The sequence below is a fragment of the Lemur catta genome, chromosome 3, assembly GCF_020740605.2.
Source record: "Lemur catta isolate mLemCat1 chromosome 3, mLemCat1.pri, whole genome shotgun sequence".
Classification (NCBI taxonomy): Eukaryota; Metazoa; Chordata; class Mammalia; order Primates; family Lemuridae; genus Lemur; species Lemur catta.
The window spans coordinates 25,432,685-25,445,277 of NC_059130.1; the positions used below are offsets into that span (position 1 = coordinate 25,432,685).

At 46.1% G+C, this 12,593-nt stretch overlaps 2 protein-coding genes and 1 pseudogene across 5 annotated transcripts; all 3 read left to right on the forward strand.

Moving 5' to 3' along the window:
* Nucleotides 1-34: 34 nt before the first annotated feature.
* Nucleotides 35-10,133, forward strand: BNIPL (BCL2 interacting protein like). Of its 4 annotated transcripts, none has more exons than XM_045545017.1 (9): nt 35-1,307; nt 2,076-2,128; nt 2,871-2,937; nt 6,707-6,889; nt 7,142-7,244; nt 7,411-7,542; nt 8,349-8,471; nt 8,908-9,006; nt 9,501-10,133. In XM_045545017.1, the coding sequence occupies exons 1-9, from the start codon at nt 1,292-1,294 to the stop codon at nt 9,535-9,537; spliced, it is 813 nt and encodes a 270-aa protein (XP_045400973.1). In that variant the 5' UTR covers nt 35-1,291; the 3' UTR covers nt 9,538-10,133. The 4 variants fall into 4 exon arrangements, with proteins under 4 accessions (XP_045400973.1, XP_045400974.1, XP_045400975.1 ...); XM_045545018.1 differs by having other exon boundaries at nt 1,158-1,307; nt 2,713-2,937; XM_045545019.1 differs by having other exon boundaries at nt 1,158-1,307; nt 2,713-2,937; nt 8,385-8,471.
* Nucleotides 3,543-5,152, forward strand: LOC123633952 (annotated as a pseudogene).
* Nucleotides 10,134-10,213: 80 nt separating the features above from the next.
* C3H1orf56 (chromosome 3 C1orf56 homolog) lies at nt 10,214-12,497 on the forward strand. The gene is made up of 2 exons (XM_045545015.1): nt 10,214-11,420; nt 12,371-12,497. The coding sequence occupies exons 1-2, from the start codon at nt 10,419-10,421 to the stop codon at nt 12,389-12,391; spliced, it is 1,023 nt and encodes a 340-aa protein (XP_045400971.1). The 5' UTR covers nt 10,214-10,418; the 3' UTR covers nt 12,392-12,497.
* The last annotated feature ends 96 nt before the right edge of the window (nt 12,498-12,593 follow it).

The following is a 12,593-nucleotide window of genomic DNA, read 5'->3' on the forward strand; positions in this document are numbered from 1 at the left end:
AACCAAAATGGTTTCTACTGTTGCTTTTTTTTTTTTTCCTTAAAGAGCAACTTTCAGAAGGCTATAAGGAATCTGGAAAGGAGAACAAATTCTCTTCCCAGACTCACCCAATACCAGCCACCCTAGGAAATGCACTCTCCTCCCCCAAACCCGCCCCCTCATGGGAGGCAGGGTTTTTCTTTTGGACAAACCTGCTCCTTGGGAGGGGAGGTGGCAAAACCTGTTTGAAGATGAGGTTACCTCCCTTCCACACCTCCCTCCTCCTTGAATGCAAGAGCAACAATAGCTGAGACAGAAAAAGGGTAAAGGAGTGTTGGGGGCTGGAACAACCAGCTTCCCAACAACTCTGTTTAAAGAAGAAGACAGGAGGACTTGTGAAGATGGGAACTGTACAGGAGGCAGGAAAAAAGACATTAGATCTTGGGTAAGTAAGATCTTGGCCCACTTGATTGGAAACGGAGTGAATAAATAGTCTTAAAGGACTTTCCCACCATTCAGCTCTCACTAGGTCAAATCTCAGGGGTTCCTGCAGGAGACAAGACTGCAAGAGAATGAATTTGTAGAGAAAGAATGGGGGTGGCTCTAGGTAGAAAATATCAGTATGGTATGGAACTGGGGAACGGAATTCCAGGAAAATTCCCTAGTTTGAACATAAGGGAATTTCTGTATTTCATATCTGATAATCTGCGCGTTATTCTCTAACCCTCACCATCCAGAATGGCCATCAGGAAAGCTGACCCAGAACTGAGTTTAGGTCCAGGTTCTCTTTCCCGGCAAATCTTTCTCCTTACCTTCTTCCCCTACCCCTCCACTTATGCCGTTTTCCCCTAGCCACTCCCCAGCTTGGTGGAGGAAAGGCAGGCCTGACGAGGTGCCATCTTTCCCAACTTTGCCCAGTGATAGCTGGGTGGGTCTGTCTGGGTTCCAGCCAATTGTAATGTGGGACATCGCTCAGCCCTACTTTGTAGGTGGAGCAACAGCCATAGAGTTAAATAGGATTAGCTTTACAGTCCATCCTTCCTCTGCTCCTAAACCCAACAGTAGTTAGGTAATCTGCTGCTAGCAAGTGGTGAAGGAGGCAGAAATATCTCTATAGGAGAGGAGAGATCTGATTTCCTTTTAAGGCCCACCCTCTGCTCTGTATCTTAATTATTGTTCTTCACTTCAGTGTCTCCACCTACTACTACCCAGTTCCTTAATCTTTTCTTCTGCGTCAGGGAGAATGCAGAAACAGTAGAACGAGGAGCAGCTCTGAGACTTGGGGAACTGGAGCTAAAGGAGGAATGGCAGGATGAAGAATTTCCTAGGTGAGGAAATGTGAGGGCAACTGGGAGAAGGGAAGGATGGTGAATTAGAACTTGAAGAGGGCCAGGCGTGGGGGCTCACATTTGTAATCCTAACACTGGGAGGCCAAGGTGAGAGGATCATTTGAGCTCAGGAGTTTAAGACCAGCCTGAGCAACATAGCAAGACCCTATCTCTACAAAAAATAGAAAAGTTAGGCGTGGTGGCATGCGCCTGTAGTCTCAGCTAATCGGGAGGCTAAAGCAGGAGGATCGAGTGAGCCCAGGAGCTTGAGGTTGCAGTGAGCTATGGTGATGCCACTATACTCTAGCCTGGGCCACAGAGGGAGACCCTGCCTCAAAAAAAAAAAAAAAAAATTGAAAGAAAGGTGGAAAAAAGAAAGCAGAGGTGATAAAATCATGTCAGGGAAAGAGAACCTATAAATTGATACTTGGCTTGGTGCTGATAGCATCTCTGCCCTCTTTTAACACATTGAGTGCCACACTAGAAAAATAAAATTTTTCCCTTGTGACCACAGTGTTTTATTAAAACAAAATGATCCTTTCTAATTTGTTATTTTTTATTGTTTTCTGTGCATGAGTTATATGCAACGCAATCCACATTTTTAGAATTAAATTTTCGATATTAATTGTAACAAGAACATCAACAAGTAAGATTTTCACGAACACAAACCAACTGTAGGGTTTTGCTTCATGAGGCCCTGGGGTCAAAACTAGCTTGAGTTAAATACAACTCACATGGCAGACAATGTGTTGATCTTTTCCCTTCTAGATTGCTTCCTGAGGAGGCTGGTCCTTCTGAAGATTCTGAAGACCCTAAAAGAGGTAGGTAAAGGAGAAACTAGGCCTCAGGTTCTTTTTTTTTTTTTTTGAGACAGAGTCTCAGTTGCCCAGGCTAGAGTGCCGTGGTGTGAACCTAGCTCACAGCAACCTCAAACTGCTGGGCTCAAGCAATCCTCCTGCCTCAGCCCCCACCCCCCCCGCCCCCAATAGCTGGGACTACAGGCATGCACCACCATGCCCAGCTAATTTTTTCTATATGTATTTTTAGTTGTCCATATAATTTCTATTTTTAGTAGAGAAGGGGTCTCATTCTTGCTCAGTCTGGTCTCGAACTCCTGAGCTCAAATGATCCTCCCGTCTCGGCCTCCCAGAGTGCTAGGATTACAGGTGTGAGTCACCGAGCCCGGCCTAGGCCTCAAGTTCTTGATTCTAGTCCAGTGAAGGGCTACGCCACCACTATCCTTTCACAGTTCCATTTCCCTCTTTTCCAAATGTCCCCTGCATTAGTCCTTCCTTCTTCAGAGTTCACCCCATATTCTCACTTCCACACACAGGAATTCTAACCACCCCCACCCCGTCAACACACATATATTTCTGTTCTTTTTTCCCCCTTCCTCCATCCCCAGGTACCCCCAACACTTTAGCCCTATGTGGCCAGCGCCCCATGCGTAAGCGTCTTCCTGCCCCAGAGTCGTGGCTGAATCTGACTGAGGGGCCTGGAGATAATGGAGCTTCTCCTACCCACTCTGCACCTTCCTCTCCTGATGGCAGTTCTGACCTGCAGGTAGACGAATTGGAGACACCTTCAGACTCGGAGCAGCTGGACAGTGGACATGAATTTGAATGGGAAGGTGGGAAGCAAACCTGAGGATCTCGAGCTGGTAGAAGTAGAGGCCAGTGTTACGAGAAGCTCAGGATGGATTTAATGGGACTGAAATTAGAACTAATAAGGTGGGGACCAAGAGGTAAGGCCAGCAAAATTAATTTCCTCAGAATGGAAAAGTAAAGCTTATAGATCCAATGTGAGAGTAGTCAGTAAAGGGGGAAAGTTTTCCTTTGTTTATTAAGGAAAGCTTTATTGAATGCCTGTTACATGCTATCATTGAGCCAGGACTGGGGTTATAAAGATGAACAAGAGAGGCCCTACTCTCAGGGAATTCTCTGTTTAGTAAGAAATTAACATACATACAAATAATTACAGTTAAAGGTTATGATCTACATGTGTATAGGGGACAGGGTAGGCAGGGAGAAGGAAAAGCACAGTTCTGCCTGAGAGATGTTAGGAAAGACTTCACAGACGAGGTGATTCTGAGTTGAGCGTTAAAAGCTGAAGCTGATGATGTTAATCAGGTAGTTGGAGAGAGGGCTTTCTAGGTGGAAGAAGCAACTCAAGCAATAGCATGGCACCTTGGGGAATGCAAAGGATAAAGCATGACCATTTGAATATGAAGGGCTGCGACTACAAGCCAGCTGCTCCAGCTCCATGCTCTATTCTCCATGTGTGGCGCAGGGCTGGCCAGGATGCCAGCCACAGGCAGCAAGCAGGTGGCTCACTTCACTCTGCAGCCCAACCCAGAGCCCCAGGAGTGCAGGCACACTCCAAGAATGAATCTTTTCCAGTCGGTAACAAGTGCCTTGGATAACTCATTGGCTAATATTACTGCAGTAATATTTGGTGAAGATGTTGCCATTGGTGGAGTCTTTAGATGCACTGTTGGCTTGAGAGACAAATATGGAAAAGACAGAGTTTTTAATACTCCAATGTGTGAACAAGGAATTGTTGGATTTGGAATTGGAATTGCAGTCACTGGTGCTACTGCCATTGCAGAAATTCAGTTTGTAGATTATATTTTACCTGCTTTTGATCAGATGGTTATACCCAGAAGTCCTTTCCAGGCCAGGGAACTTCTTTTGTCATGCATAAAGGTTAAAAGTCCTTGTATATTTTTTAAACCTAAAATATTTTACAGGGCAGCAGTGGAACAGGTTCCAATAGAACCGTATATCACACTGTCCTAGGCCAAAGTCATACAGGAAGGGAGTTATGTTACTTTAGTTGCCTGGGGCACTCAGGTTCATGTGATCTGGGAGGTAGCTTCCATGACAAACGAAAACCTTAGAGTGTCTCATGAAGTTATTGATCTGAGGACTATAACACCTTGGGATGTGAATACAGTTAAGGCTGTGATCAAAACACGGTGACTGCTAATCAGTCATGAGGCTCCCTTGACAGGGGCTTTGCATTGGAGATCAGCTCTACGGTTCAGGAATAACGTTTCTTTTTTTCTTTTTTTGAGACGGAGTCTCACTCCATTGCCCTGAATAGAGTGCCATGGCTTCAGCCTAGCTCACAGCAACCTCAAACTCCTGGGCTCAAGCAATCGTCCTGCCTCAGCCTCCCGAGTAGCGGGGACTACAGGCGCTTGCCACCACACCTGGCTACATTTTTTTTACTATATATTTTTAGTAGAGATGGGGTCTCGCTCTTGCTCAGGCCAGTCCTGAACCCCTGAGCTCAAGGAATCCGCCCGCCTTGGCCTCTCAGAATGCTAGGATTACAGGCATGAGCCACCACACCTGGCCTTAGGCAGAATGTTTCTTGAACCTAGAGGCTTCTATATCAACAGTATGTGGATATGACATACTATTTCCTCACATTTTTTATTTTTTTGAGACAGAGTCTCGCTTTGTTGCCCGGGCTAGAGTGTCGTGGCGTCAGCTTAGCTCACAGCAACCTCAAACTCCTGGGCTTAAGTGATTCTACTGCCTCAGCCTCCCAGGTAGCTGGGACTACAGGCATGCGCCACCATGCCCGGCTAATTTTTTCTATATATTTTTAGTTGGCCAGATAATTTCTTTCTATTTTTAGTAGAGACGGGATCTCGCTCTTGCTCAGGCTGGTCTTGAACTCCTGACCTTGAGCGATCCACCCGCCTCAGCCTCCCAGAGTGCTAGGATTACAGGCGTGAGCCACCGCGCCCGGCCTTCCTCACATTTTTTGAGCCATTCTACATCCCAGACAAATGGAAGTGCTATGATGCCCTTTGAAAGATGATCAACTATTGACCACATAGAAAATCTGGAAGATTGTGACTAGATATGGATATATTTTTCTAAATTTTTTTGTATTACCTCAGATTTATCTCTTCTTGAAAATAGTTTTTAATGAAATGAACCATCATGGATATTAGCTGAAAAGTTATAAATTAATTATTGTATTGTAACACATATGAATTAATGATGTTCACTGAGTATTTCAGATTAAGTTTCTAAAATGTTCCACATTGTAGTCTTATAAATTGTTTAATTTTACATCTGTAAATATTAGATTTGGGATAGTAGTCAATATAGCAAAATCAGATTGTCAAAAAATAAAAAATAAATAAACAAATATGAAGGGCTGGGAGGTAAAGAGAGAATGACAAAAGAGAGTGCTGGCAAAGGTGAGATCATGGAGGCCCTTGCTGCCATGCTAAGTAAGGAGTTTAGATTTTATCCCGTAGGCAATGGGGAGTCATGGAAAGGTCTTAATCAAGGGAATAGCATGGTCAAATTTAATGACTGAAAAAATTGGAAACAACCTAAAGATCCATCAGTAAGGTATTAGTTCTATTATGGTACATCCATCCAATGGAATACTATATTCTGTGCAACTTTTTAAAGATAAGGCAGATCTTTTGATTGCTATGGAAAGATCATGCAGAATGGTGGGCACAGCACATTATCATTTGAGTAAAAAGGTAGAGAAGAAAAAAAGCTTGCTCTAGCAGTGGTGTAGAAGATGGATTAGAGAAAAAGAGACTAGAGGCAGGGAGAGTAGTTAGGAGGCTAGTACTAAGGCCAGGTGAGAAATGCTAAGAACCCAAACTAGGACAGTAGTAGTGGAAAGGATGATAAGAGAATATAATAGAGATACCCTGTAATCCCAGCTACTTGGGAGGCTTAGGCAGGAGGATCCCTTGAGGCCAGCCAGGAGTTTGAGACCAGCCTGGGCAACATAATGAGAGCCCTTCTCTAAAAAAAAAAAAAAAAATTTAAGGATATAATAGAGATAGATGGATGGGATCATTTATCAAGATAGGAAACGTGGGGGAGAGTAAGAAGAGAATGATTTTGAGTTCCATTTTGGATCTGATGACTTGTTGATGACAGGGAGATGCAAAGTGGAGATGTCCACTCTTGGCATTTAGGGATTATGGATCTGGAGTTAGAACTGAAGCCTAGGTTAGAAAGGCAAATTTGGGAGCCGTCACCTTACTGGTGGTGATTGAAGACATGGGAATAGATGAGCTCACCTAGGAAAAATCATGTAAAGAAAGAAATAGAGAATCTCAAACAAACAAACAAACAAACAAAAAACCTGACACTGGTAAGGGCCATAGACCTGCTGTAGGTCAGCCCAAGGCCATTGTCAAGTGAAAAGGTTAGGATAATGAATAACAGGAAAAAGAAACCAGCAAGGGATTGGATTGATTGGAAAAATTAGAGCTTAAGAGTCACGGAAAAAATTGAGGAAGGAAAGATTAGAGTAATAAACTCTAGGAATCTAGGGAAATTACAAAAAAACTGAAGGTAGGAAATCTGTCACGTTGGTGTTCCTTGCCCATCCTTCTCTTTTAGATGAGCTTCCCCAGACAGAGGGTCTGGCGGCCAGTGAGGCAGCTGAAAGGCTGGGCCGGGGTTGTATGTGGGATGTGGCTGGAGAAGATGGTCGTCGCTGGAGGGTGTTCCGAACAGGACAGCGGGAGCAGCGAGTGGACATGACTGTCATTGAGCCCTATAAGAAAGTCCTGTCTCATGGAGGTAAAGGCTAGCATGAGTGAAGGGGTAAGAACTTTGGCTTCTTGAATAAAATGCCTACGCTGGAGACTCAGTGATTAGGTTCAAAATCCTTCCTGTAACTTCCAGAGATCCTCAGAGTCTCTCTGTTTTTGTTTTGGATATGGGGGCCGGGCAGGGAAGGAAGGCGATCCAGAGTCTCGCAGCTTAAACAGATGTGCCATCTGTTGATATACATTTGTTGACCGAATGAATTTTCCCTTTTATCCTTCCCAGGTTACCATGGCGATGGCCTCAATGCTGTCATCCTCTTTGCTTCCTGTTATCTACCCAGGAGCAGCATCCCCAACTATACCTACGTCATGGAACACTTGTTTAAGTGAGTTGGAAGGCCTGAAGTGCTATAGGGAGGGTATCAGGGAGGGAAAAGTAAAAAAGGACCCTTTCCAGAATCAGTAGCTGATTGGAGAATCTAATCTACAGTAATGTTCCTTTCACTTCTTGCAACCCCAGAACGTACCTTCCCTGCACTTTCATCCCTCCAGGTATATGGTGGGAACTCTGGAACTGCTGGTAGCTGAAAATTATATGCTTGTTCATTTGAGTGGAGGTACAAGCAGGGCCCAAGTTCCACCTCTGAGCTGGATTCGCCAGTGTTACCATACCCTGGATCGGCGGTGAGACCCTAGGACAAGAGAGCTGCAACTCTGTATCTTTTTCTTTCCATCTTTTCATTCTTTTTTCCTCCATTTAGTCCCTTCCTCTTTTCTTTGTCCCTTTACACCCATTTCTAAGCCTCTCCTGCCTTCTATCCTCTCTTGGAGTCAGAGAAATCCAGTTTCAAATCTTGCCATTACCACCTACTAGTTGTATGATTTTGGACAAGTCACTTAACCTTTCTGGGCCTCAGTTTCTTTATCTGTAAAATAGCAATGGTAATGCCTTTGCCACTGGGTGTTTGTGAAAATCATGTAAATCAATGTGCCATATTGCCTGGCACATAGATGGCATTCTACCTTTTCTCCCCGTCATGCCATGCATTTCCCTTTCCACATCTCCATTGTCTTCTCTGCCTTCATCCTTGACCTATATGCCTTTTCCCCCTCATGGTCCTTTTATCCCCTTCGTTTTCCCCATCTTCCTTTGCTCGCTTTTCTCTTTTCCTTTTTCTCTCCTTGCTGGTCTTCTTCTACCTGGAGTTTTATAATAGTACTGGTCATAGAGACAGGGAGAAGTATGCAAAAGGAACTTATGTGAGGGCAGGGCAAAGGAGGGAAATGGGGCAGAGAAGTCCAGGCCGGGGGATTCTGAACGGAGAGTTTTCTAAAAATGAGGATCATGGAGGTCTAAATAAAATGGTTGGAGGTGAGATTACAGATAAAGGAATGGGGATTAGACTCAAATGATAGAGAAATCTAGAAATTAGAGAAGTGAAGGAAGTTACAATACAGAAGATAGCTCCACCTAATCTTCATGGATGAAGGTGGAAGAAGAAATTGGATGATCTCATATTCTTCAGGCTCCGGAAAAACCTTCGAGCTGTGGTGGTTGTCCATGCTACATGGTATGTGAAGGCATTTCTGGCACTGCTTCGGCCCTTCATCAGGTACTAGCTCTGGGGATAAGGACTCCCTTCCCCTTCCCCCCATTTTCAAAATCAAGATTAAGAAGATCTTGCCTGGGCGCGGTGGCTCACGCCTGTAATCCTAGCACTCTAGGAGGCCAAGGTGGGAGGATCGCTTGAGGTCAGGAGTTTGAGACCAGCCTCAGCGAGAACAAAACCCCGTCTCTACTAAAAATAGAAAAAATTAGCTGGGCTTGGTGGTGCACACCTGTAGTCCCAGCTATTTGGGAGGCTGAGGCAGGAGGATCACTTGAGCCCAGAAGCAAGACTCTGTCTAAAAAAAAAAAATTAAGAAGATGTTGCCCCACCCTGATTCTTCCTAGCCTTAACTGCTCTGCTTGCTACATGTCCCTTTCTAAGGGGTTCCACGAACCCTCCTCCCAGTACAAAACACACTTGGTTTATCCTCTCTTTTCAGTTCCAAATTTACACGAAAGATCCGTTTTCTGGACAGCCTGGGGGAGCTGGCCCAACTCATCTCCCTGGATCAAGTTCACATCCCTGAAGCTGTCAGACAGTGAGTCCTGTGCTTAAGGATAAAGGTTTCGGGTGGGATAGGTAAAGCCAATCCCCACTTTGTTGAAGCCTTGGGGGAGATACAAAGGAATTAAAAGATAGAGGCCTTGCTTTCAGGTGCTTCAATGTATCTGGAAAAACTGCATATACTCAGAGGAGAAAGTAAGAACACTAGAGCATCCAAGAGGAACAAATGAAAAAAACATATAAGTGCAGAAACATCAGGGAATAAAGGAATAATCACAGTACAGAAGTTAGAGGAGATTCAGACTGGCCCTAGAAATTAGGAAAATATATTGGCAATGAATAGGAGATTATATCCAGTAGGGAAGAGCAAAGGATGTTAAATGTTAAAGCTAATGCTAAATGATGACTCAAGCACCCAATCTTGTAGCTCTTCCAATTCACCTGGCTTCTGCACCCCAAACCAGTAAGTAAAAGCCAAGTCCTGACCCTGAACCACTTCTCTCCTCCACCTCACCCTCCCTCTCCTAGGCTGGACCAGGATCTCCATGGCTCTGGAAGGACCTAGCACAGGACTGGATAAAGGGCCTTAGAAGCCAGCAAAGATAGCGATCTGCCAACACCCTAATCCCTGAAACATCTGAGCTATTTTGTAAATCATCTTACCCTCAACCCCAGTACCACTGGATCTTCACTTCTCAATGGGATGTCATCCTTTCCATGACCCTGCCTTCAGCAGGAAGTTGAGGTTGGGAACCTGATCTGCTGGGTGACTTTCATTTCAGCGGAGTGGGGTGAAAGGCTGAGTGTAGAGGTATTTTGTATGGGAAATGCAGAGCTCTAGGTTATAATTCTGGTTTAGCTGTAGAACCCTGGGCAAATAACTTCATCTCTTTGGGTCTCATTTTCCTCCTCTGTAAGTGAAGGGGCTGTGATCCTTTTCACCTTGGACGGGAGGGGCTTAACTGTTGACAGCCAGCCAGCCTGCTGGGAGCCGGGAGTGCCAGCTTGCTAAATCTTGAAGAACTGCCATATGCCCTCTCTCCTTCTGAGTCATGTCTGCTGCCTGTGAGCCTGGGAAGGAGTGCTTTCAAAACCCGTATTTATCCCTCCTTAGTAAATTCAGATCTGTAGCGGCTAATAAACTTCGATGAGAGATTTAAACTGCGCCGAGGAAATGAACTACTCTTTCCCTAACCCCTTACATCACAATCCGTCTCGCGGTTCTGGCACGGAGTTCTTGCAGCAGAGGTTCCTTAGGATTTTCACCTCAGCCCCTGGGGCTGCGGGAGCGCCCCGCGTGGTGCGCGTGTCCACGCATCGGAACCCCGCCCTCCCCGCGGGCCTCCGTTCAAACGCCCGGTGGGGTCGAGAGCGGGAGGGAGCAGCGAAGGTAGGAGTCCGGCCTCGCTCACTGGCCTCCCTCCCAACCCCAAGCCGCGCAGCCCCATGGTCCCCGCTGCCAGCGTGCTGCTCTGGGCCCTGCTGCTCAGTCTGGGGTCCTGGGCGGCGGGGGCCCAAGACCAGACCCAGACTCCGACCGGGACGCAGGTCAGTTTCAGCTTCGACGGTCCCCTGACCCGCAACTACCGGAGGACCGCCCGGACCCGTCTTCCCCGGAGGACAAGGATAACTCTGGAGGATGAGAATGACGCCACGGCCAACGCCGACCGCCTGGCAGGCCCAGCAGCTGCTGAGCTCTTGGCCTCCACGGTGTCCACAAGGGACAGCGGGTCGTCTGTGTATGGCGATGGGTCTTTGGAAGAGGGGGTTGTGATTAATGCCAGAAAGAATAAGATCAGCCTACCAACGCCAGGTGCCACTCGCCATACAGCGGGGGGTTCCACCACGACGTTTGTAGCTAATGACCAGGAACCCGAAATTAGGCTAATTTCAAGCCTGCCTCGCTCTACCTCAACGTCCCAAGAGGACCCGCTGCTCTCCGAGGCCACCACCCTGAGCCAGTGGTCGACAGCTGGGTCCACCCCAAGTCGGTGGCCATCACCCTCACGCACAGCCATGCCACCCCCCGAGGATCTGCGTCTGGTGCTGATGCCCTGGGGCCCGTGGCACTGCCACTGCAAGTCAGGCACCATGAGCCGGACCAGGTCCGGGAAGCTGCAAGGCCTTTCCGGGCGCCTTCGAGTTGGGGCGCTGAGCCAACTCCGGACGGAGCACAGACCTTGCACCTACCAGCAATGTCCCTGCAACCGACTTCGGGAGGAGTGTCCCCTGGACTCAGGTTTCTGTTCTGACGCCAGCTGTGCCTCTCACACCACCACCACCACCACCACCACCCCCCCCTTCCCCAGCATCCAGGCTAGACGCCGACCCATAATGCCGCCCCCAACCCCCAGCCCTAGCCCCGAGCTGACTTTTTGGAAACGGGTCAGGATTGGCCTGGAGGATATTTGGAATAGCCTCTCTTCAGTGTTCACAGAGATGCAACCAGTAAGTGTTTGGTGATGAGCCCAGATCCTTGGTGGTGGATCTGAAAAGTCCTGATATTCAAAACTCTTGTTGCTAAAGCCAGCCAGTACGTTCTCCTGAACTGTTACTAACTTATCTAGTTGGTTGCCCAAGTGTGTGAAGACTTATTTGGTTATTGATTCATAATGTGCATTGGTTATTCACATTATCGTTAGCCATTGATTCCACCTATTATTTCTTGAGCAACTGCTGGTTGGTTATTAGGCAACATTTCTTATTGGTCATTAGATGATTATTGACCAAATAGTTAACATTGTAAATATATAAAGACTTCCTGATGCACAGATAATTAATGGATATGGAGGATATCAATAGTTTTGACCTAATTAATGCAGCTTAACAGTAATAAACAGCCAATATTTGAGGTCTTGCTTATATGTACCTTAACTGGATCAATCCTCACAATCCTTCGAGGTATTATTATCCCCACTTTACAAATGAAGAAACTGGGGTTTACAAAGCTAGTAAGCAGCAGAGCCACAAGTGAGATTTAAAACAGGTTTGTTCGACACCAGTGCTCATCCTCTTAATCACCACCATCCAGAAGAACTGTCCTTCTGGGATTCTTCCCAACAACCGAATTCTCAAGGAAGGACAGTCCTCTGCTTTACCAAGAGTTACCAAAAGTTCTGATTGATCTGATAAGGTAGTCTCAACTGAGAGGGATGACAGGACCTTTGGGGAAGAGGGAAAGGCAATAAACAAAGGGTGTACTTGGTCATTTTGCTGGTTTCTGTCTTTCTCCTTGTGTGTCCAATACCATTATTGAATATGAAAAAGAAATATAAATGAGGGGGCAGTAGGGTTAAAGAAATGAGGGCTTGTGGGAGGGGGAGATGAAGCAAGGAAGGGAAAAGAATACAGATGTGGTTGTAATTTCCCATTTTCTCTATTTTTTTTTCCTTACTCAGATAGACAGAAACCGGAGGTAATGGCCACTTCATCCACAAGAGGAGGTGTCAGCATCTCAACCTCTTACCTTTTCAATTCCAGCACCCACTAGATATATTTTTAGTACAGAAAAACAAAACTGGAAAATACACTGTTTGGTCTTGTGTCTTTTTACAGAGGTATCTGAGAGACCATAAATCTCTTCAACCCTAAAACTGAACTGTGTAGCTAGCAGCCTCTGGC

Excerpts from the sequence above, each read along its gene's own strand:
- BNIPL (XM_045545018.1), top strand. The coding sequence starts at position 2,751 with ATGCGTAAGCGTCTTCCTGCCCCAGAGTCGTGGCTGAATCTGACTGAG. Across the intron at positions 2,938-6,706 it reads ACATGAATTTGAATGGGAAG|ATGAGCTTCCCCAGACAGAG; the intron begins GTGGGAAGCAAA and ends CTTCTCTTTTAG. Across the intron at positions 7,245-7,410 it reads GTCATGGAACACTTGTTTAA|GTATATGGTGGGAACTCTGG; the intron begins GTGAGTTGGAAG and ends TCATCCCTCCAG.
- C3H1orf56 (XM_045545015.1), top strand. The coding sequence starts at position 10,419 with ATGGTCCCCGCTGCCAGCGTGCTGCTCTGGGCCCTGCTGCTCAGTCTG. Across the intron at positions 11,421-12,370 it reads TGTTCACAGAGATGCAACCA|ATAGACAGAAACCGGAGGTA; the intron begins GTAAGTGTTTGG and ends TTCCTTACTCAG.